Raw genomic sequence first — 25,728 nt, forward strand, 5'->3', positions numbered from 1 at the left:
TTTTCATTAATGACTTGGACAATGGAGTGGTGAGTCTGCCTGTAAAATTTGTGGATGGCACCAAGCTGGGAGTGGTTGCAGGCATTTTGGAGGATAGGATTAGAATTCAAAATGACCTTGACAAATTAGAGAGTTGGTCTGAAATCAAGAAGAAATTCAATAAAGACAAATGCCAAGTACTTCACTTAGGAAGGAAAAATCAAATTCACAACTATAAAATGGGGAATAACTGGCTAGGTGGTGGTACTGTTGAAAAGCATTTGGGGTTATAGTAGTATCACAAATTGAATATGAGTCAATGTGATGCAGTTGCAGAGAAGACTAATATCATTCTGGGGTGTATTAACAGGATTTTCATAATTAAGACACCGGAGGTAATTGTCCCATCTTCTTGTCACTGGTAAGGCCTCAGCTGGAGTCCTGTGTCCAGTTCTGGGTGCCACACTTTAAGGAAGATGTGGACAAATTGGAGAGGGTCCAGAGCACCGCAACAAACTGGATAAAAGGTTTAGAAAACCTGACCTATTGAGGAAAGATTAAAAAAACTGGGCATGTTTAGTCATGTAAAAAGAAGACTAAGGGGAAACCTGATAACAGTATTCAAAGATGTTCAGGACTGTTATGAAGAGACAGTGATCAGGTTTTCTCTACCTCCACTGAAGGCAGGACAAGAAGTAACGTGCTTAGTCTGCAGCAAGGGAGTTTAGGATAGATATGAGGAAGAACTTTCTAACTATAAGTGTATTTAAACTCTGGAATAGGCTGCCAAGGGACATTGTGGAATCCCTGTCATTGGAAGTTTTTAAGAACAGGTTGGACAAACATGTGAGGGGATGGTCTAGGTTTATTTGGTCCTGCCTTAGGGCAAGAGGATGGACTGGATGACTTTTTGAGGTCCCTTCCAGACTAACATTTCTATGATTCTGTGTTATAATTCACACGTATGTCCTAGAAAGCCTGCCTTCTAGTGGTGGACTCAGAGACCGCAAACCACTTAACAAAGAGAATATTAAGGGGTGACTAGATTACAGTTTGTAAGTATCTAAACGGGAAACAAATATTTAATAATAAACTCTTCAAACGATCAGAGAAAGGTACACAATCCAATGACTGGAAGTTGAAGCTAGTCAAATTCAGTCTTGAAATAAGCCATACATTTTTGACACTGAGAGTAATTAACCATTGGAATAATTTGCTAAGGGTCATGGTGGATTTTCCATCACTGATAATTTTTAAATCAAGATTGGATGTTTTTCTAAAACTGCTCTAGGAATTTCATTTGGGGAAATTCCATGGCCTCTATTATAGAATAGGTCAGACTAGATGAACACAGTGGTCCCTTCTGGCCTTGCAATCTGTGGATCTGAATTCAGGGCTCAGAAATTATTGTTGCTAGTAGGCTTGTTGAATGGCTTCCCTGGCTGCTGTGAGTGGGGATTTTGGTTATCTGAGAGCTACATTTTAGAACATGAAGCATGGTTCTTAGAGGGAACCTCTAGGCACACAGTAGTAAAAGTATGCTAGAACCCTGCAAGCAACTGCTGTCTAAACTTACTCGTATTTAGCATAGTTTTCTTCCCAAAGTAGACAAGGTCTCAGACATCTCATCTGTAAAAATGACTAAGAGAATCTGGTTGTAAACAGTTGACCTTTCTTTGGTGTGTTATACATTAAAATTTTTATTTGAAATTGGAGGGAATGTTTTTGGGACTGATACAGTAGTGGTGATTGAAGGTGTGCTACAATTATGCCTTCAAAGTCCACTCAGTAAAATATATGGTGCTCTTTTAGAAAAGCACTTGTCATTCTTACCAAATGTAATTGAAAAGTACTAATCTATTTTTCCCCATTGGTGGGGTTGGTTGTGCTGAAGGAATTTTAAAGGGGCATAAATCAGTGATTATCTCCAGAATTATATCAAGTGCCTCAATTTTCAAAATGGGGTATCTAAATACAATTATATTGTCTTATTTTATTGCTCAGATTTTGTAAACTGATTAGATCCCATCATTGCTAATAGTTGGGAAATCTCATAGTAGATGCTCAAGAACAGACTTTTTCTGGTTGCCAATGGTTATGCAATATATTTGTACACCTAATTTTTTTCCTTAAGATTAAATAAAGACTGTTGTACTACTCTTGTAGTTTATGTAGTGTTAAATAAGAAGACACACTGAAAATGGATTCTGGCATGTCAAATTACATTTGCCGAAAGTGGAAACATGATAAAGTTTAGTAATCTTTGTGTTTGCCTAAATGCTTAAAGGTAATCCAAAACAAACATGAGTTTAATTTAAGAATTAGTGTTTACAGTGAAGATTAATTGAAATTAACTCTTTATAAATATTAATGAGAAATTTCTGCTTTTGACTTGTAGTACTTCTGCTTTCTGTTACTAGATTTGTAATGTTTCTTTAGCACCATGATTCTGAAATTTGTCTTTTACAAACTGTAGTCTTGGGTTTCTATTGCTGTGCGTAAGAACTATTAATACACTTAATGAGAAGTGGTACGCTAATGTTTATACTATATAAGAAATAAAAAAGCAGAGATACTTGAGGAAGAAAGACAAAAAGGACAAAAACACTTCTGTAAAAGTTAGACCATTGAGCAGACTTATGGAGTAACCACATGACACTTCAGCTGCTTAACCAGCTGACTTCTAGAATTTAAGTTTGCATTTGAATATCTTATTGACACCCCTTAAATGAAACTAAATGACCACCTAGTTTTATTTAAGCATAGCATCAGGTGTGCATTTGAGGTGCAACCTCAGGTATACTTTTATGTATATCTAATTTTTTTTATTGCATATTTTATGCAGGTACTGCTTTTAATAGACTACTAGCGCCATGTCTCTGACTATTAAATTAGCTATTGGAATGCTTTATAAGACTTCACTAGTACTGTTCACAAACATTGTAATGAGCTTAGTTATAGAGTTTTTCTAAGACTGCACCAGTTTTCTTTGTTATGCTTCACTTTTTTTTTAGAGTTAATTATGCACTAATCTGCACTGCTGATTTCATGAGTTGAATCAGTGATACTAAGACCTGAGTGGTTCAGGAGCCAAATTAGTGATCAACATTACCCAAGAGTAATGTGAATTATAAATAATTCTCACAGCCTAACGTAATTGGTTAATAACATAGTAAAAGCATCCTGACTGGTTGTTAACTTAGATTGGTTAATAATTAAATCACACAGTGTTTTAATAACGTACTGCAAAGAGCCAAAAGAGACACATTAAAGAGCCACTTGCAGCTCACAGGCCTCACTCTGAGTATCACTGTGTTAAATTGTCAGGTTTGAGTGTCTGTGGTATTATGGTATGCAGAATGGTAGTGGACATGTGTGGTGGTCAGCAATATTGGCATTTGCATAGATCACTGACATAACTTTGAGGGGAGAGAACCTGTGATTTATCTTAATCTTTGTTTTTGGAGGCTTGTTATGCATATTCTCCCACTCCCCCCAAAAAACTTAAAGATTGCTACAAGAAATGTAACTGTACAAAATGCATCAAAGGAATATTATGATTAAAAGGAAAGGGTTGGAAGTAACCAGGCAAGATAATTTAGCAGGGTTTGTAGTGAAGCACTAAACTCAGTGCACAGTAAACAGCTTTGTTTCTTCAAGTATAGAAGTTTGTAGCTCAGTGAGGCCATGGGCTACCTGTATATTTCAGTGCCCTGTAGAACTGTGAAGGATAGAGCTTCATAGGAGAGGAACCCAGCAATCATAACAAAGCCACAGGGTGCTTGCTGAGTGGCAGGATTAACCTCTGAACCTATTTAACTTCTTAGCTTTATACTTGTAAAAAGAAAGCAGCTTACACCTCACCAAGTGACATGTTTAAGCATGAACCTGGCAATCTACAAGCCAATTTACTTACTAAACTGATTAAAATTTTCAGTTTGTGTAGGATCAGGAGCTACTCCTATCTCCAATTCCCTTGCAGAGTTACTAAGCTCTGCAAGATACCTGGCTCCCTTTAGGTTTCACTGCCTATTGCTGAGCAATGTGTAAACTTTACATGAATACTTTGCTGATAGAAATCCAGCCACTCTTGTTGATGAATGTAAAATTTATTTTGCTTAAAATTCATATTTCTTAAAATCTATGGTATGCATGAGTTTTCATAGGTATTGCATGTGTGAATTTGCTTCAACTTAATATAACTATTCTTAAATATTAGGCTACTGGTTTTGTATAGGGAAGACAAACTAGTTTTTATTATTTATTTATTGCTAGATATATCTGCTATATGTGAATTAGTGACATGAACAGGCACAAACTAATAACTTGTATAAAATGATTAATTGGACCTCTTCAAATTGGAATTGGAGTCTAACATAAATAGTATTTTTTTTTTTTTTAAGAATCTCAGATTTAAATTTGGATTACTGCTATTTTCTGAGAATTCTTTGTCTGGCTATCTGTTTAAAAATTACTTGCTTCAAGAAGGCAACAAGCTACACTTCTAGTCACAATTTTTTTTCTGTAAAAGCATTTTAGTTGTAAAAACACTTTTTAAATTCATGAAATCTTGCATAATATGTTAATAGTACAAACAAAAATATGGGAAAACATTTTACTCTCACTCTTTTTTTCCTTAAACACCAAATCAAGTGTTGCATAACATATTTTAAAAAGGGAAACAAATAAGTTGGATGGAATATATTTTGTCTCTTTTGTCTTCCAGGTTTGGCTTGAGCAACAAGTTTGACACAGAATTTCCCTCTGTCCTGACAGGAAAAGTAAGTCTGAGTTTGCATTGAAATTTTGAATTCAAAAGACAGTTCATCTAATAGTTTGTGCATTACAAATGTCTAGAAGCATTATTCTTGAATTCAGGTGGAATAAGTCTAAGCCAAATCCCTTCCAGGTCAGTACTGACAGGAGGTTGTTACTGTCTGCCACTCTGTCCTACATGAACCAATTTGGCAGTCGCTCCCCAGTTCCTAGTGCACATGTCCGCATCATAAAAACTACTCACCACAGTTGCAGTCATTGCCAGTCTGAGCAAAGAAGGACCAAGGGGGCCTGACGTCACCTACAGTATCTACACTCCTCTATAGGCAGTCTCTTCAAAACATGACAATGGCACACCCTGGGTTTATGGATCCTGTGCTACCAGTTATGTGGATTAAATAAAGGACTTCAGTGCCTTTCAGTCTGGTTTCTCTCTCAAGCACTGAATTCACTTTTAACACTTTTTTGGGGTGGGGGTGGGAGGCGGAATTCCATTTCTCCATAGACAATCTGGCCTCCAGTGTAAGCCTGTAAATGAAAAAAAGTTTGATCCTTTTGCTAAGTAGATCTATAGTTATTTGGTCATTTGTAGAGATGATCTTTTGCAGAAGAAAAAGTACAGTCGCCTCACCACGTTTTTGGAGGAAATTCTTCCACTTTTCATAGTATTCTGTATCTCGACTGACAGAGGCTTGCAGAAATCCCCTTTTTAAATTGATAGTCATCTATTAATGAAATGTTGTGAGCAGATTCTTGGTTCTTGCCTTAAAACCTTTCCTTGTTCATACATTACCTCTGTTCTGACTTTATAACTTTTCTCATGTCTTTCATACCTTTAAATTCAGTTACATTACTCTAACTTTTCCCTTTGTTTCATCCCATACTGTACTATTCTCTTTCAGAATATGGGGACGGAAGGTTCAGCTCTTGTTACTCTCCCTAATGACAAAGCATGTAGCTAAGGTCTGCTACTGACTTTGCACTCACTATTGAGTCATATTAACATTGTACATAAATGCATTTGGGTGGCATTGTCTGTCTGGTTCTGACAAATCCACCTATTTCTCCTCCTGGAACATGATGATTATGAAAATACTGAGTCTCTGTCCCACATATTATTTGACAGCAGTTGAATTAAATGGTGGAAAAGCCGGTTGCCATTTGGATTTTCAAGGTGTCAGAAGGCAACCTGGTAAATCTGGGCCTAATCCAGATTTCACTGAAGTAGGGAAAGGATCTCGTTGACTTCCTTGTGTTTTGAATCAGACCCCGTATCACTAAAGGGGTTTTTGCCACGTTACATGTTGGTGTATTCTCCTGGGTCTTGAGTTAAACTTTCAGAAATAATTCCTTGATGTAAGGCAACAAACTAAACTTGGTTTGAAAAGAATGTGAAAATTCAACAGATGTTTCAAATAAGCATATTTTTCTATAAATGAAGCTACAAGTACGGAAAATTTCATGAATAATTGTTAAAGCATAATTCAATATTGAAATTAACAAATGCTAGTTTAAATAAAACTTTAATGGAAACGTCAGCGTCTCTCTCATTTTCCTCTTAATGGTGTTTTCAGCGTTAACTGGTTTTATGAGCATTCTCCAGGTTCAATAGCAAAAGTTTTCATTACAGGTCAACTGACTTTTCTCTTCTTTAGGTTCAGAGGGAAAAAATAGAAGTTGACTGGTTTCTTATATCCTCCTTTCATTCTTACTTGTTGAGGGCTTTCATATGATTTTGTGAATAATAAATCATATCTGATCTAACTGGGTGCAGGATACAGTAGAACCTCAGAGTTATGAACACCTCAGGAATGGAGGTTGTTCGTAACTCTGAAATGTTTGTAACTCTGTAAAAAACATTATGGTGGTTCTTTCAAAAGTTTACAACTGAACATTGACTGAATACAACTTTTAAATTTTACTATGCAGAAAAAAATGCTGCTTTTAACCATCTTAATTTAAATGAAACAAGCACAGAAAGTTTCCTTACCTTATCAAAACAAAATTAAACTTTACCTTTATTTATTTAGTAATTTCTTTTACATTTAACACAGTACTGTCTTGTGTTTTGTTTTCTTTTGTTTTTTCCTGCTGCTACCTGATTGTGTACTTCTGGTTCAGGTGTGTGGTTGACTGGTCATTCAAAACTGGTGTTTGTAACTCTGAGGTTCTACTGTACATTTTTTGTTTTCAGAAATCAGAATCTGTGTTTTTACCTTTTTCCCACACCAATTTCAGGAGCTGTTCTCAATTATAGAAATGTTGAAATAAACAAATAGTCTCCTGTGGGATAAAAAGTAGGGCTGTCAAATGATTAAAAAAATTAATAGCAATTAATCATGCGAATAATCGCACTGTTAATAATAATACCATTTATTTAAATATTTTGGATGTTTTCTATATTTTCAAATATATTGATTTCAATTACAACACAGAATACAAAGTGTACGGTGTTCACTTTATATTTATATTTTATTACAAATATTTGCATTGTAAAAAACAAAAGAAATTGTTTTATTTTTGAATTCTACATTTGTAAGTTCAACTTTCATGATAAAGAGATTGCACTACAGTACTTGTATTAGGTGAATGAAAAAAACTATGTAAAACTTCAGAACCTAGAAAGTCCATTCAGTCCTACTTTGTGTTCAGCCAATTGCTCAGACAAACAAGTTTGTTTACATTTGCAGAAGATAATGCTGCCCACTTCTTGTTTACAATGTCATCTGAAAGTGAGAACGGGCATTCGTAAGGCACTGCTATAGCCAGCGTCGCAAGATATTTACATGCCAGATATGGTAAAGATTCATATGTCCCTTCATGCTTCAACCACTATTCCAGAGGACATGCATCCATGCTGATGACGGGTTCTGCTAGATAATGATCCAAAGCAGTGTGGACCAACGCATGTTCATTTTCATCATCTGAGTCAGAGGCCACCAGCAGAAGGTTGATTTTCCTTTTTGGTGGTTTGGGTTCTGTAGTTTCAGCATCAGAGTGTTGGGCTTTTAAGACTTCTGAAAGCATGCTCCATACTTGGTCTCTGTCAGATTTTGAAAGGCACTTCAAACTTGGATCGAGTGCTGTAGCTATCTTTAGAAATTTCACATTGGTATTTTGTCAAATCTAAAGTGAAAGTGTTCTTAAAATGAACAACATATGCTGGGTCATCATTTGAGACTGCTATAACATGAAATATATGGCAGAATGCAGGTAAAACATAACAGGAGACATACAATTCTCCCCAAAGGAGTTCAGTCATAAATTTAATTAATGTATTATTTTTTTAACGAGCATTGTCAGCATGGAAGCATGTCCTCTGGAATGGTGGCGGGAGCATGAAGAAGCTTCCAAATATTTACCATATCTGGCATGTAAATACCCTACAATGCCAGCTACAAAAGTGCCATGCGAATGCCTGTTCTCACTTTCAGGTAACATTGTAAATAAGAAGCGGATAGCATTATCTCCCGTAAATGTAAACTAACTTATTTCTCTTTGTGATTGTCTGAACAAGAAGTAGGACTGAGTGGACTTGTAGGCTCTAAAGTTTTACATTGTTTTGTTTTTGAATGCAGTTGTGTAACAAAAAAAATCTACATTTGTAAGTTGCACTTTCACGATAAAGAGATTGCACTATGGTACTTGTATGAGGTGAATTGAAAAATACGATTTCTTTTGTTTATCATTTTTACAGTGCAAATATTTGTAATTAAAATAAAGTGAGCACTCTACACTTTGTATTCTGTGTTGTAATTGAAATCAATATATTTGAAAATCTAGAAAAACATCCAAAAATATTTAATAAATTTCAATTGGTATTCTATTGTTTAACAGTACAGTTAATCACGATTTATTTTTTCAGTTAATCGTGTGAGTTTACTGCAATTAATCGATAGCATGAATAAAAAGCAAATAATTTCTCTTGCTAACTGCCAGTTACTATCATCTTTGGTTTTGAAGAAGAATCTTGTGCTCAGGTGAATTACAAGAAGCAAACATGCACATGGCAGTTGGCCATTTGTTGATCTATTTTAAAAAAACGAAAACATGTCTGTTTAAATTCAGTATAAATGTATTTTCAGTGGCACCCAAAGTTCACAAGGGTGAATTTTGCAGTCAGTTGTTCCATTTATTTTAAAAATAAATGTAATGTAAAAAGCATCAGAATGATTGCACTCTGGAAGTCCATGTTATACATAGCATAGTCCCTTCTTTAGTCAACCATTCTATTGTTAAGATGTATAAGAATTCTTTGTTAAGAATAATGCACAATGCAATAAAACAAAGTGGTATTTTATTCAGAGCATAGGCATAACAATGTAATAGATCTGTGAATTCATAATATCCAGTCCAGCAGCTTGGATGCATTAGTTAAGCCATTAGATGTGGGCTATTATTTCTTTTATAATAAATATTACTGGAGGAAAACCCAAAGATAAATCTGTAAAGTAACAATAAAGGTCTAATTTTTAACAAGATGCTGTCTAGGAACTGTCTCCCAAAAAATATTAACTCTGGAATTATGATACTGGCTCAAGTTGTGGCTCGGGGAAATTCGCTTAACCTGTGTAAGCCTCAGTTTCCCCCTCTGTAACACGAGGATAGTAATATTTAAACTTTGAAGTGCTTTTGAGATCTATGAACAAGTGCTATTGAAGTGCTATGTATTCTTGTTATTACAACACTAATCTGTTTCTTAACTGAAATATTCCCCCATTGTTTACAGGTACTGGTTATTCATTATAGAGTTCTGGAGTGCTAAGATGTAGAGTAAATAAGAGAACATAAAATAGTAAACTGAAAAGCACACCAAAGCATTGCTCTCTTTTTCGGGGAAATGGGCACATGTGTAGTGGAGGTTATATGGACTCTGAAAACAGATATAAAGGGGGAAAGTTTCAGGTGGGTCAAAAATTGGGCCTACTAATCTAGTCAGCTTCTCATCTTTCAAGATAAACCGATACTAACCTTAACACATCTACCTAGGTAGAACTGGGTCTTCAAACTGTCGATGTTGCATGTTTTTGATTCTTTACGGTTTTTAAGCGTTGAACAAAAGGTAGGATCTAATATCTAAAATACAGATTGTATAACTTCATTATTTTAAATCTAGCTTGATGGGTTTTGGTGGCCAAATTCTAGATGTATATTTTTTTAGATATGTAGGGTCCATTTTAAATAGTTTGTTTAAAATGCTATTTAAGCTAAGACTTGTCTGTAATCTTGTATGCAATATAATTTATAGTCCTACAGGTTTAGGAAAGAGGAGATTCCTTCATTATCACAAAGGCTAAACCAAACTGGAAAAGTACTATTCATGATATATGGCACAACAGCACACTGCTCCAGGTGACAAGAAAATGACAGAACCAGTGAACCTTAAAGAAGAAAGTGGAGCTTCCTGCCCTGATCTTAAAACAATAAGGGGTCCTATACAAAGATTAGTGTGCAATGCAGGGAAGTGTAAGCCATAAAATGTACCCTTAGTATTGTGATCCAACATGACATGTGATGGATAGGGTTTGTGATCACGATGATTGAAGGAGGCAGATCAGACCTGCTGGGCTTTACTTGCTCTCTTCCTCTGTTTGCAGATTCTCTTGCATCCTGTTGTAAAATATTACGATCCCCCCTCTTTTATGTTTTTTTTTTTTTTTAAAGGCCTAAAAGGAACTAATCTCTCTCTACAATGTGGACTGCACAGCCAGAAGCAGCGTACTTATCTTTCTTTCTTTTCAAGATCCAGACAGAAACCCTCCAAGCGATTTTTTTTTTCACACAAAATTATTCAAATGCTGAGTTTAAGCATGCTGTGAATTATGTATTGACAATTAACTAAAATCTTTCCAATACAACACTTTTTTTTAAATTAATCTCTCAAAGCTTCAGAATCAAATGGAGAGAAGCTACAGATTCAATGTAGCAACAAAATGGGTATGGTCCACTTAGAATTTGTGTTCTGGAAGGCATTGTATTGGTAAATTGGCAGAATATTATGTATTTCATCAAAAATACAGTTCATTATTAATTTCCTGATGTGTAAAATGCTACATCTTTATTGGATTACAAAAGAATTTGATACCAAATGTGCAGTAACTTTTTTAATAAACACCTACAGTACCTATATGTACAAATGAACATGGTATGAATGCTTATAAAATAGATGGGTTTAAAACTCAGTTTTTATCTGCTGAAAAGCATTTGTTCTTTAATTTGAGACAAAGGTTGCTGAGCTGTAAATTAACTGTAAACTGACATGAACAGAATTATATTATTTCTGTCTACCCCAAGGTGAATCACCTTGGTATAGAGTACCAAAACTTGAGTTTCTAATGGAGAAAAGTATCTCTGATTCACAGACCTATTTATCATTGCTTGATTTCAAAAACTGTGGTAAAAAGACTTACATACTAGAGACATCTATGTAACTCCATTGCCTTCAATAAGTTTTTGTGCCAGATGATGTAACATTGTGAGCAAAGCTGTGCATGGTGCAAAAGAGAGACTAGAATCCAGTTCCCACTCTTTTAGCAAAGTTGGCTACGCAGTGCTAGCAGGAGCAAAAAGTAGTCATTTATTTTTGTCACTTAAAGTAAACATATATGACTCTGAAAACGCAAATGCTTAACTCCTCTTGAATGAAAAGGTGCCATTTGTGTAGAGTCACACTTCAGAACAGAACCATAATTTAAGACACGAATTTCAGTTAATTTCCTTAAAAGTTAACACTACAGACTCATTAATACACTCAACCCCAGCGTGCCTGGGGAATAAGCATCCAGCATCTGTAACTGCAAAAATTATATGTTACTGGGCTGTGCAACAGTCTACCAAGGTTTGTTTGTTTTTAATACAAAATTTGCATTAAGAGAACAGATGAAGTGTTGTTATGGAATTATAACCATTTTTCATAAGTCTCACAAAAGTTAAAGATGGGGAGAAAACCCATTAAATCTTCTACTCCACCCTCCTGCTATTGTAGGATTTTTTTCTTATTCTTTTTCCATTTTTTCCTTTTTAAAAAATCCTGAGTCCGGGGGATTCCTGGGCTTCCCCACTTCCCTTGGTTGATTATTTTGTGTGCCATGTTCCTTAATTTTAAAAATAACATAAACCCATCCACAAATAGCTGTGATGATAAACAAATTTCCTTTATTCCAGTGAAAGATCTGGTGCAAAAAAGTGTTTTAAATTTTGATATTTCAGTTGTCAACTATCAATTGGAATTGTTCCATTTGTGCTCATGAAAATAATTAATTGAATAATTTGTTGTTTTTTAAATTGTGAAGTATACACTGTATTTGAACTAGCCCATTTGTCAGAGAATGCAAGCTTGTTTCCTTAGCCCCAGAAAAATAAATACGCTTCTAAAATCTTCACTTCATAGTTATTCATTCATGCTACCAAAAAGTACCATCCTGATTGATGTTTTTTTGTTAACTGGCAGCAAGCCTGGCTTATGTGCAAACCCAAATCACCACTGATTTCAATGATCGGTGATCCAAATGGTCAGGAAACGGCTGTTGTGGGTTTTTTTGGCACCCACTCCTGCAGTCTTTTCTATGTTCTTAGCTCTTAGGATCCTGCTACCGCCTATCTTCAACATTTCCTGCCCCCTCCTCTGCAGATGTGAAAGAACAACGGTTGCAGTGAAACTGATGCATTTCTGGTGTACAGAAATTGCGGGATGGCATGTAGCAAGATTTGGTTGAGGTTGTGTAGGGGTTGCTCATGCTCTGTGTAAAGTCCAATTCTTGAGGGTTTTTCTGTGGCCAGTAAACAAACCCCCTAATCCTTTCTCGCCAAGCAGGATGGATGGTATGGCTGCAGGAGATGGGATTTTTGCCTTAATGCTAAACAAAGATTTGTAACCTCATATAACAATCCATTTACTGTATACTTCTGAAAAGTTCTTGCTATGGTAGCAGTGATTGTCAATTTACTTTAACAGAAATCAGTTATGTCTTTGATTGTAATTATTCTAGAATTTACTCAGCTGTTCCAGTGGTTGCCATTAAAAGAATATCTATAGAATTTAATCTCATAATCTTAAAACCTAGTAATAGGAAAATGTTTTGATAGTCAATACTATGGAAAAATAAAAGCTTCCTTTTTAAATATAAAAACAGATTAATCAGTTACAATGTCCAGTTTTGCAAAGTATCCTTTTTTGAAGTTGCATATATAAAACGTAAAAGTTCTAATCTTTAAATCATAACCAGATATATTTCAGTAGACTCTTTACCTTATTCAGTTTCAAATTTAAGAGCACATGTGAGTACATGTGTGTTCAGCAGAGTTCCTGTTAAAATATGTTCATGTTATATTCTTCATGACTTTGCCCCCACAGATCCCATTATGAGATCACAGGTCCTGCCATTCAGCAGCTGGACTCATTTCAAAGCAGCTTTTGCGAGAGTATTTGTATGCCTCTGTCACAACCTTGTGAAATCAGGGGTGTAAGCTCCTCTACACACACGCAATTATACGTCATTACCTCTTTCCATTGACCTAAGTGGACAGAACCCTACCCTCTGCTTGCATTGGGAATGGAGTTAATTGAATATTTTAGTCCATAAAGTATTTATCTAGTAATAAGTTCATAGAGTTTGTGTGGACTCTGTTTAGATTTCCTTTGCAGGTCAAAAAAGAGGTTGTAGTTCAGGACTCCATGCCCTGACAGGGAGGAAGCCATGTAGCACTTAAGAGCACTCCTGCAAGAGGTCTCTCAGAATTTTTGCATGATGCCAGAAGGTTCTTCTGGGTCTTTGCCCGGGAAGTCCTCATATCTGTTGGAGAAGGATCTAGTCATTGGATTTTGGAATGCACTTCAGGGTCTGAACCTGTATGCAAAAAGATTTGCCTATGAGTAGAACAGCCAAGTGCTCTAAGAGTTTGAGGCATTCCCCAAATGCACGTGTCAGCTTCTAAAAATTGCAGAAAGCATAGGGGCAAACAGATATCCAGTAATGTGCATTGGTCCTCATGGTCTGGTAGAGACTTTGCTGAAGATTGGTTCTAATTTTGAAAGATCTCCTTCACTGGAGTAGTTCAGAAATTTGCAAAATTTACTCATTGATGGTCTACATTGACATGTCAGATCCTGCAACTAGGTCCCTGGTTATCACCACTGTAGTCCACATCGTGGCTGGCTTTGTAATTCTGCAATTAGATTAATAGTAAGATCACTGAGGCTGGGAAGCAACAGAAGCTCCTTTTTTATTTTTTAATTTGGTTTCTGGGTCCAGCACAGTTCTTCATCACATCACTCAAGGGTGCAGGAGATTTTTTTAGTCACTGCAGAAACAGTCATCCATCTTGGTCCATCAGCTTCTTCTGCCCTTCCAGTGAAACAGCAGTTTTGCCAGAAGCTCTAGAAGCCATTTTAATTTTTAAGATGTTCACAGGCATTGCAGAATATCAGATCTCTCTCCAGGTCGCTGGGTCCTGGAGTTCTTGAATGGATATATGCTTTTCAGTTTTTCAGGCCAAATCCTGATCCCCAGTCCTTCTCGTAGTAAACCACTACAGGATATATTAATGTCTTGTGTGAAAATGGAGACTACAAAATTGGTGCTGGTGCCAAAGTCTCACTACATCTGTGAGCCTATTAGTCCTGCTTTAAATTGAGAAGATTGCCAGAACTCATGCTCCCACATCTTTGATAAAACAAGCATAGAAAGCACCTCAGGTTCAATGGGGGAGATTATCTCAGTCAGTGAAATTGCAAGCTACAAAGTGGCTTGTGTCTGGCAATTGTGGTCGCCAGTCTTTGTCAGCAGAGCCTGAAGTTGTTTCCATATTAGACATTTGGCTTCTAAGAGTCAACTTATTGGGGCATGATTAATTTTCTAAAGATCACTTGTTCTCTGCCCAATGCTGAAGTTGAGTGCATATGGGGAAATTTGGTCTTAGTGCCACTCAGGTTCTGACACTTAAGAACTTTTTGGAGTTCTTGGAAGGCACTAGTTTGCCTCCTGTAAGAAGAGTTGTGGACTTCTTACATGTGTTGTCAATGAGCAGATATCAGGAACTTACATTAAACAGTAACTGTTTGGGGCTGAGAACTTCATGCTTTTATTCCTCTGATCAGAGCAAAGACGGTGGATATTCACACAGATAACACCTGTCAATACACAGTTTATTTGTGACACTTGCAGTAGTAGATCATTTCATTGGACGGGGGAATGTTTTATAAATCGGGATGGGGGTTTCTGTACGTGAAAGGTGGTAAATTTACTTCACTGTATATCACTGTCTTAGTAAACTTTCAGTCATGAAGACCTTGGCCAAGGGTCTTTCCAGAGTGATTAGTAATTTTGGGGTGCCTTGGTTAGTGAGTGTGTCACTTAGACTTTAAAGAGCCCTAACTTTCAGAAAGCACTGAGCATCCACTCTCTGAAAGTCAGGCCCCTTCAAAGTCTTTCAGGTTAAGCACCCACTGATTTGAGGCATCCAGAACCACCAGTCACTCCGGAAAATCTTGGCCAATGTTTGTAATTTTACTTATCTCAGAATCAGCCACTCTTCATTGTATGACTTGTACACCGTAGCAAACAACAAAATTAGTTGAAATAGGAAGGAATACAGCTAATACTTCAAACCTTCACATCACTGTTCAGCATGCTGTTGATCCTAGGCATGTTTTATACTCCTATATAAAGCATAGCTATTATAACTCACCTGTTCCCTTCTTGGTTACGCCTCCTCAGCAGGATACCATAATTAGAGCTGTGGGATGGTACCAATCAGTAATTTGTTCCTGGAAGAAATATTTTCATTTCTATTGGCAAGCACAGCTTTTTGCTCCAAAGAGAGTGCAACTTCACATGCATGTTACAAGCTTGTGATAGGGAGAAATTAAACACCGTGATGAACACTTGTTTTGTGTGTGAAATGGCACCTTTTTACATACAAAGTTACCTTTTGTTTCCATGAAAACCAAAATGTCTTTTTCATCCAGTTTTTTGTCAACGTCACCAATTTTGTGTGCTGCTTGGCTCTCTTCCTAATCTAGTTTTACAGGGGGTGGTTGTGTTGTCAACACAGTTGATTTGACAGTTGCAAGAGAACATGGGAAGAAACTCTTCTAACTTACTGCAATTATCATTTTTACATAAAAAAAATTTTCAAAAACACCGGGTAAATGGACTTGATTTAGGAAGGTGAACTTTCACACTAGTGTACTAGCAATATTTTTGGAGGATTTCTGCAGCTTTGTTTCACACCTAATAACTGTACCTCTGTCAGTTATCTTGTAATCCATGGAACCATTGAATAAGAAAGCACATCTGCAATGGCTTCCAATTAAAGTTTGCCATTTCTGTTGTAGGTTGCTCCAGAAGAATTTAAGACTAGTATCAGCCGTGTGAATGCGTGTTTAAGGAAGAATCTCCCTGTCAATGTAAAATGGCTGCTTTGTGGCTGTCTGTGCTGCTGCTGCACCCTGGGTTGCAGCCTGTGGCCTGTTATCTGTCTTAATAAAAGAGTAAGTGCACATTTCAAAGTTGCATTGTGACCAAAAATTGACAACTGCTGCTAATGTTTAATAACCTTTAAATAACGATGCCTTTATTTATTCTGAAACTTCTTTCTGTATCCCCATTTGCCATTGTAAGTCTCCCTTTCACTGGTGAGGTATGTTTGCTAGCTATTAATCTTTAATAGTAACAGAATATTGTGTGTGTGTGTGTGTGTGTGTGTGTGTATGTATGTATATATATGTGTGTGGGAATAGAATATATATACACACTAAGTAAACAGTGTTGAATTTTGTTAATAACAATGAGTTGTGCCGGAGTAGCAATTAATGAGCCAAAGAACATCCTAAATAGACTGAAATCTCTTTGTAAACCTGTGTACATTGTACAGTTTATTAAAAGAAGAAACAGTATATTCCTTCATCCATCAGGTTTCAGAGTAGCAGCCGTGTTAGTCTGTATCCGCAAAAAGAAAAAGAGTATTTTTGGCACGTTAGAGACTAACAAATTTATTTGAGCATAAGCTTTCGCATATATCCGATGAAGTGAGCTGTAGCTCACGAAAGCTTATGCTCAGATAAATTTGTTAGTCTCTGAGGTGCCACAAGTACTCCTTTTCTTCATCCATCAGTTACTTTTCTAGTTTCGTATCAGGATTTATCATTGTGAATGGAAGCTAATGTTATAGATGGTCAAAAGATTGGGTCATTTCTCCCATTATCTAGTTTTTGTTTCTTTTCTAGTGAGCTAATTGTGAAAAGGAAAGTGCACTAAACTCTACCCAAAAAAAGCCTACAGGTTGCACCACATGCAGAGAGAAGTGGTTTGGCAGCTCCTTCAATTTGCTCATGAAAGTAACAATAATAGAACTGCTTGGAGTAAAGCAGAATGCAAGCAGGCATTTTCCCATGCCCTTCTTCCAGATCATACTCGTTCTGCCCTGCAGCATCCCTTATATTATGATTTTTGGGCCTTTCTTAAGTAGAGAGAATCAAAATATGTGGTTTTTGTAATAGAGGACAAACCTTTGCTGGGGTGTACAAGGAGACTACATTTAATGTTTGACTTCATAAGGGTTCAACCCTGATTTCAGGATTGAAAAGCATAGTGCTTTAACCCACTGGGCTGCTGTCATACAGTTGGCTTCTCCTTGCGTGCCCTTCCATGGCAGGATGCAGCACGACAGCTGCATCTGCCTCAGTTTCCCTCCTTCACTGGTCCCCAGAAAGGATCTCCAAGCACTCTAACCTAGGCTTGGTCTACACTGAAAATGTATACTGTCATAGCTATGTCGGTCAGGGGCATGAAAAAAACTGTACACCTTTGCAACATAGCTATGCCAACAAAAAAACCCAGTGTAGGCACAGCTATGCTTACGTAAGAGTGTTTCTGTCAGCATAGCTAACATGGCATTCCTACACCAGCAGAATAGCTCCTTCTGTCAGCATACATACTATGCTGGGGGGCTATGCCAGCTAGGGTGACCAGACAGCAAGTGTGAAAAATCGGGGTGGGGGGGTAATAAGAGCCTATATAAGAAAAAGCCCCAAATAACTGGACTGTCCCTATAAAATCAGGACATCTGGTCACCCTAATGGCAGCATATGCTCTGTAGCGTAGACATAGCCCTTGTCTAATCCTATACAGTGTTCATCAGTGTATCTGAATGCTTCCCAAGTATTTAAAATAGAAATAACACTTGTACCACTTTACAGAACGATCTGGATGGAGGGTAGGGAGAGCTTCCTCCTGGAAAGCAGTAACTCTTAAAAGGATTTAGGTATGATGACAAACATCCAAATAAACACAAGCTCCCAGTCCAATCCTGGAGCCAAAAGGGTTAATGTAATCCTCAAAGGTATAAACAGGTATATAGAGAGTAGGAGTAGGGAGATATCATCGCACTGATCAGACCATAACTGGAATATTGTTTCCATTCAGGTGTAAACACTATAAAAAAAATTTTGAAAAAGAGGAGAGGATTCAGAGAAGAGCTGTAAACATGATTTGAGGACAGGAAAACATGCCTTACAGTGAAAGATTATAGATTAATCTAATTAGTTTATTGAAGACAGGGTTAAGTGACCTGATCACTGTCTACAAATACTCACATGATAAGATGTCTGATAGTGAAAGGTTCTCTAATTTGACAAAGGCATAACAAGATCCAGTGGCTGGAATTTGAAACTAGACTAACTGAAACTGGAAATAAAGGGCAAATTTAAAAATTGAGAGTAGTTTAACAATTAGAAAAACTTATCAAGGGAAATGGTGGATTCTCCCCCACTTGAAATCTTTAAATCAAGATTGGATGTCTTTCTAAAAGAGATGCTCTAGCCCAACCACAGTTATTGGGTTTGACATAGGAATTACTGGGTGAAATTCTATGGTTTGTGTTATGCAGGGGTCAGACTAGATCACAACCTTTGTGGCCTTGAAATCTATGGATCGCTGTCTTCCCCCCCCCCCCCCCCCCCACACCTTATTGGTGAAATAGTTTGATTAGTTTAAGAAATGAATTTTCCATTTTGCCCTCCAAGTGGCTATTTTGAAGGTCACTTATTTTTTAGTTCCATATTGTAGATCCAGCTCCTATGTATATTCTGTTTCCTGTATTTGTGACTCTCACAGTGTGTTAAGAGTTCCCTTGCTCTTGTGGAACATAACCATTCTGGCATGTCTGAACTGGTTGCAAGACAGGTGATCTGTTAGGTACATGTGGCCAGTCCCTTAGCGGATTTTGAATTTCAGGACATAGGCCTTGAATTGAACTTGATATTCTCGGAAGCCAGTGCAGAGAGCAGAGCACCAGGATGATACATTCAGAGTCCTGTGTCGCTAAGCATACAGGTGCTGACCTTTGTACCAGCTGGAGCTTTTTTTCAGCCTGTGTAGCTTCATTCCTAGATCTGAGTTGCAATACTGGAGCCCAGAGGTCACAACTATATGGATTACTGTGACCAGGTCAGATGGTTCTAATCTTTTGACCAGTAACAGATTGAAGATGGAGTTTTGCTGACTTAGCTACTTGGGTACCCAAAAATGCTGAGTCCAAGATGACTCCAAAATTGTGCAGCTGAGAAAGATACTGGGAATAATGGAGCTTCTGAGTCTAGAGAGAAATCATAGTCTATAGTTCTGATGAGACCACCCCTACTCTTCCACCCCTTTAATCTATACTTGAGACAAGTGGATTTGGGAAAGCAAGATCTCTCCAAGGTGAAATTCTTTCTTTGCTTAGTTATCCGTTCCTAAAACATACGGTACCACCTTACATGTGATTCTTGAGAGCTGCAAATATAAACTTTAAGACCTTTGGGAATGAGGTTGACCGTTGAACCATTTCTTATATAATGTTGACTTTCTTTCCTAGACTAGAAGATCAATTCAGAAGTTGCTAGAATGGGAAAATAACAGACTATATCATAAGGTAAGAAACATTAAGGACTAGAATCTATACACTTATTTTCCCACTTTTATTTAGAATTAATAAAATATTGCACAATTGGAATACAGGAATGCTATTAGCTTGTTTAGGACTGGAGCTAAAATACTAAATTCATCTCACACCTTAAACTGTATGAAATGTAAAAAGACATGCTTGAGATCTTAAACAGTTAGATATTGCTGAAGCTTATATTATGTTGTTGATGAGAAATAATGCAATAGTACACCTTTAATCCCACAATAATTATTTTCTTAGCTTGGTTTGCACTGGAAGCTGAGTAAAAGGAAATGTGAAACTAGCAATATGATGGAATATGTGAGTATTCTTTTCCTGTTACATTTTTAGTATCTATTGCTACAGTGTGATTTAATAGTTCAAATGTCATTAACTACCAGACTCTTTACCTTTCAGTCTCCTCATGACTAATTCATTTTCAGCAGACGCGCACACAACCTCTTGAAATTCACCATTTGTATGCCTTACTACACAAGCTCTTGGCTAGTAGAATGAAACAATCCTATTTTGATACACAAAGATGGCAACATAACAGAGCAGCTGCTGCATGTAGTAAAACTTAGACATTGTCATCTGAAAACAGGGTTTCTCCTTCAAAACGTTGCCTGCTCAGAGCCCTACTGTAAGAGATTTGTGTTGAATAATAGTTGACAGTTAGCGTCCCCAGGAGCCCTATCTGTTATAATGAGGTTACAGATCCCGCACCCCTTCTTAGTTCTCACCCACATCCTCAGTTTCTCTCCACCTGTTGAATACTCACTGAACAAACCTCTCCCTTTCTCCTTTACTAAAGTATCTGTAAATAACTCACAAGTAGCTAGTATAGCATAGACTTAGAAGTGTTTAATTTTTGTAGTTTTTTGGCTACTTCAGCAAATTTTTGTTGGTTTGCGTTTGCCTAGAGCTTTGACCAAGATAGTGGATCCATCTAAGAAAGCAGAGTTCAAGATGTTCATCTTGTTCGACTATGTTTTCCTCTTCAGTTGGGCATAAAAATTACCTTTTATACTTCAGGGAAGGTCACTTAGGCAAAAACTTTGGTGCATACTATAGGTCTAGTCTTAGCAAGGAAATGAAACAATGAACAAAGCATAATTTACAGTACCGTTGTAAATATGTAAAAGGTGTAGTTAGTAGAAAAGAGATAGAAGGATAGTAAGCAATGTGTGATAACTTGCAGCTGTAATGGAGTGGCCTAGCATGTAGTGGAGTGCATGAACAGCTCATGATTTAGATAGGGATTGGCTACAAAAATTTGTAAACCAATCATAGTGTGCGATATGTAGTAAGCATAAGTATGTGTATAAACTGATTAGTGATTATGTATTTTGGATGTGTGGTATACCCTGTACCCACCCCTACACTCGAGCCTGATCAACTCAAGTATAGCTTGACTGTATGCCAATAAAGAAACCTCAGTGACGAGCCTGGAGTTGAACTGATTTCTTGGATTCCAGAAAACTGTATAAAGTGCTGTCCCACAACTGAAAGAGGTGTTCTGGATAAGCAGAGTGGAAAAAGTTGTGGAGGGAATCCCAGCACCTATAGGGTCCTTTCCAATGGGACCCAGGACAGAAGGACTCTTCTCAGTACCTGATTTTTAAGCTTACGTATCCGGGAGAGTATTTTTCCTTAAAATATTGATGATACATGTCTGGGTGGCATAGGTTCTGCACATGTCAAGTCCAGTAGCAAGCACTTGGCAATAAATGTTTATACGGTTGCGTCGACATTATTCCAAAAAACTAATCAGTTTGGTTAATATGTTATGTTTTTTTCTTCTTCAACAGGTAATACTAATAGAATTCTTACCAAAATATCCCATATTTCGACCTGACTGAGGAGCAGTATTCAGTCTTTCATGTTACCTGCAATTTCCTACTCTTAGTGCCTTGTAGCTGATTTTGGAAAGAAGATGGTCTACTTTGCTGTGACTTTAAAATGTTGTTATTTGGTAGAATATCTTCCTTGCTATGTTATTTTCTTTTGTTTAAGAAGAAAACAATTTGCACATTTTTTATGTTAAATGAGGCTTCTATGTTGCACTCTGAATTTTTAACATTAACAATAACAGATAAAGTTGCCACTAAGGATCTAACATCAGTGCTGCTTAAAACTTGTTCTGAGCATGCTGCCTTATTAATTTCCATACTTACTGTTTCCACATGTGTATCCTAACTCTGTATCATACTGTATTTCATTCTAAAATCACATTACTATAAATCCTCAATAGAAACATCCAAGTAAGCTTCCAGTAGTTAGCAATGATTTTACTTATAACTTGCCTGCATAGGACTTGCAATTAACAGCACTGGTTTTGTCCCGCATTTTGCAAAATCATCATTTACATTAGAGGGTTAATTATTTTACCTACTGTGGATTTGTAAATAGTGCCTCGTTGCATAATGTAAAGTGTGGTATGTCAAGGTTTACAGAATGTAATATAGCTCTGATTGTATTGCCAATAGTTCTACATAGATTTATTAATGACATTTATTAGCATCCTGATTGTATGGACCCATTCATAAGCCATTTTTATGGTAAAGCCATAATGAGTTCGTACATACTATCAGGTGTAGGGCTCAGATGCACTTTGTTAGTAAATGGATGAAAAATGCATAGCATTTCTGTGTTTCTTCAGAGATTTTTCAGGTGTCTTGGTTAATACCTGAAATAAGGAATCTTAAGTATTCTCACATTTTGGAAAAGTTGTATTTGTGGAGTAGACTGCAACTAATATATTATCAGACTATCCTAAAAGCCTATTTTTAAGACACAAATATATGGAAGTCAGGAAAAACATGGGTTTTTTTAAAAAAAAAAATTAAAAAAAGCAAAGAACCAAATTTAAAGTAATTGGACTGAATTGTTATAACTAAAGCCAACTACTTGGGACAGGTAAATCAATACAGAAGAAATATTAAACTTAATATTTTTATAGCACAGTGGTACCTGATATTATTTTTTACATAGTGAGCAGTTAACTAAAACTGCATCCTTTCCAGAATGAAAAAGGAGCAGCATACATATTGTCAAACAGAATAACAGAGAACCACAAAACAATCGTTTGATGCAAGCCATGATGAGCTGATATTTGCCACAAAGAGCTTTATCGTAACTTAGTGTCCAGGCATTGCTTTACAGTTATTTGGATTCTTTGTGATGCTATTTGGTGCCTAAGTTTTCCAGTTCCAGATTGATTTTAGAATCCTGTTTTAACATATTAATCCATACTGAAAAGGGATGGTACAAACCCTGGTTGGAATGGAAGAAAGCATTTCGTAAACCATTGCATTTAAATAACTGCAGTTGACATGACTTCCAGCAGACTCTCATAACAGTGGTGAGGGACAGAGAGCCAGTTACAGGCATGTTGTCTTGTTGAGTCAAATTCTTCATACTTTTTGTTGCTCAGCTGAGGAACAAGAAACTCCTGTACTTGTGATGTAATTTCCAACTACAGCTGCCAAGAGTGATGCTTCAAGCTGAGATATTTGAAGCTGAAATGGATTGTCATCCTTAGACTGGTTTCAGTTCGTGTTAGTAGATCAGTGTCAGCTAACTAAGTGAATTTTAAACCACTAGAATGTAAGTACTTTACTTTAAAAAAATCTACAATAATGTCTGACTATAAACTTAGCTGCAGCTTGCAGCTAAACTTTTTTATTACAGAACTACAAAAAGCATACATAGTGCCATATTATGCTGAAATGTGTTTAAGGGTGGGAAGCAGAGGGAATGCTTAAAGACTTGGAGAAAATAGAGTGCAAAACAGAATTGGAATAGCATGCTTAATTTTATATTCATTTCTGTTAAAACAGGATTCTGGGCAGTAAGTTTTGCTAATAAAAGAATAATTGTAAGCATTTTTAATACCTTAAAATCTTAAGTAATGGAAGCTTCTTACTGTTATGCTAGAGGTTGTTAATAATTATTCCCTCTCATTTTTGTTAACCAACAGCCCAGAAACCACACCACTCTCTTTATTTTCTTCCCTCATTTAAGTGACTATATTTTCAGAATGTTCCTCTGCAGCTGAGGGGACAAGAAAGCCAATGAGAGTTTGATGTCATGAGTAGTAGTGAATATTGAATACTCTTCAGTCTCATAGCTATTAGCAGTCCTTCCCCTTAGACCCAAGTCTGTGTCTGACCTTAACATATGCAGGTCAGAATTGTTCCATCTGATTTAGAACACATTTTTGTGAAACACTGTGCCACGCTGAGAGAAAATACCATCAACTCTCCCCAGTTAGACCGTATGTTCAATGGGTTATTAATTTAGAAGACTTGCACTTGTATCTGTATGAAAATGATTCATTTAAGAACATAAATTCTGTAGGGTTTTTTTTTTTTTTTTTTAAATGTCACATTACAAATTGTTTAGTCTTCATCCCCATTAAAATTTAGTTCAAAAATGGGTCCCTACATTTTGCCCAGCTATGAGGCAATACTAGCAAATGGTCTGGAGCATGAGAGCCAAGACAGCAGATTACAGCAAACTTCATCTGAATAAAGAGGTAATTTTGGATTGTGTTACAAATGCCAGCATGCAAATGACATAGATCATTTTTCTCATTTAAAGATGAAGGCAGCCACTGTGTTGCTTTAGACTGTGGGCTGCGTTCTGCCGACAGGTTCTATTTTGACTGCCATTTGCTTTAATACATAAACATTCATCTGATAGTTTTCAGTCTTCTAAAATCTATATTACCTTAAACCCTGTAAGTAAATATGAATTTGTAAAAACCTATCCGTGATGAGTAATTGTTAATCAGAGAGGGTCCATAGCGATACAACAAAGAGTAGCGGGAACAAAGTTTAATGCAAATGGAAAGGAAAGTGCCTTGACTTGTTCAAATGAAAGAAAAAGTGCCGTGCAGAGGGGGAGAAAAGGGAACCAGTTTAAGTGAATATCTGTAAACGTAATTGGCCACAAATTTCCTGAAAAGCAAGTCTGGAAACATTGTTTAGTTTAAGTTTTGTCAGAACACTGTGATCGTTGTTTTCTTTTCCAGACTTCTGCATTAGGAAATGTCACAGTATTATTGAATATTGGCAGAGAAGGAAAACTCTCATCTCCTGGCTTTAAAATGACTTTTTTGAGAGTAGTTTCATGCTGGCCTAAAGAAATGTAAATGTATATGAACATGTGTAGAAAGTTTAGATGAGATTATGTATGAAACAAAACACATTTTTGCTAAATTTAGTGTAGTCTTGATAAAGTTCATATGCTCATCTTGATAAGTACAGAAAGCTGTATGCAAAAACATGAATATGCGTGTATTAGTGTCTCCTGACATCAGTTTACTACATTTATCTATAAACATTAGCATTTGAGCAATAAAAATGTCAAACAGTTAATAGTCAATGTAAATAGTTCTGACCATTTTAGTAAACAATGTTGTGTGATATTCCTGTTCTGCAATTTTTGTTTTTGTTGTTTTGTTTTTGGTGTTTTTATGAAAGTGTAACATTATTTGTACACTCATCAGAAATCTGTTTTTGTTTTAAGTTGTATGAAAGGATTTTTAATTGAGTCCTTAACATTTTTATTCTGTTTACAAGTAAATAGCCACTTTTTTTAATAGGACCTCACACCTTGAAGTTTTTTGAATAAAATCCTAAATAAGCTTTGTCTCTACAATTTACTGCATTGACCTGTGCTATTAAAGAAGCTGGAAGTCAAACTTGGTTAATCTGACTCACTTTTCAAAATGTTTTTATTTTAATGAAATCCAGAGATTAAAACAAATAATGCAAAGTTTGTGTAGAAATGGAAAACACCCTTTTGTGCCTCTTCTGTTGTCACATATAGGTCAATTTTTTGAGACAACAGGCTTTATTACAAAAAAAGACTATCTGACCCAACCAGATAGTCCTCTATATCAGGGCCTTCACTACATTTGCCTGCTCACGTTACAAGGAGTCGGCAATCTACAAAGGCTCTACTGGAGTGAAGGTGGTTGATTCCAAGGCCTCCTTTTGGGCCACGCTCCTACTTCTCCATAGAATCTGTCCAATTGGT

The 25,728-nt window shown here is 36.5% G+C and overlaps 1 protein-coding gene across 1 annotated transcript in view; it reads left to right on the forward strand.

Moving 5' to 3' along the window:
- The window catches only part of CHIC1 (cysteine rich hydrophobic domain 1), a 29,949-nt gene extending 4,545 nt beyond the window's left edge, over positions 1 to 25,404 (forward strand). The window contains exons 2-6 of the mRNA XM_037908537.2: positions 4,706 to 4,760; positions 16,091 to 16,246; positions 19,612 to 19,668; positions 19,942 to 20,001; positions 21,492 to 25,404. Of these exons, the coding sequence (XP_037764465.1) occupies positions 4,706 to 4,760; positions 16,091 to 16,246; positions 19,612 to 19,668; positions 19,942 to 20,001; positions 21,492 to 21,542 (379 nt within the window). The 3' untranslated portion in view covers positions 21,543 to 25,404. The remainder of the gene's footprint in view (positions 1 to 4,705; positions 4,761 to 16,090; positions 16,247 to 19,611; positions 19,669 to 19,941; positions 20,002 to 21,491) is intronic.
- The last annotated feature ends 324 nt before the right edge of the window (positions 25,405 to 25,728 follow it).

The sequence above is a fragment of the Chelonia mydas genome, chromosome 9, assembly GCF_015237465.2.
Source record: "Chelonia mydas isolate rCheMyd1 chromosome 9, rCheMyd1.pri.v2, whole genome shotgun sequence".
NCBI classification, from domain to species: Eukaryota; Metazoa; Chordata; order Testudines; family Cheloniidae; genus Chelonia; species Chelonia mydas.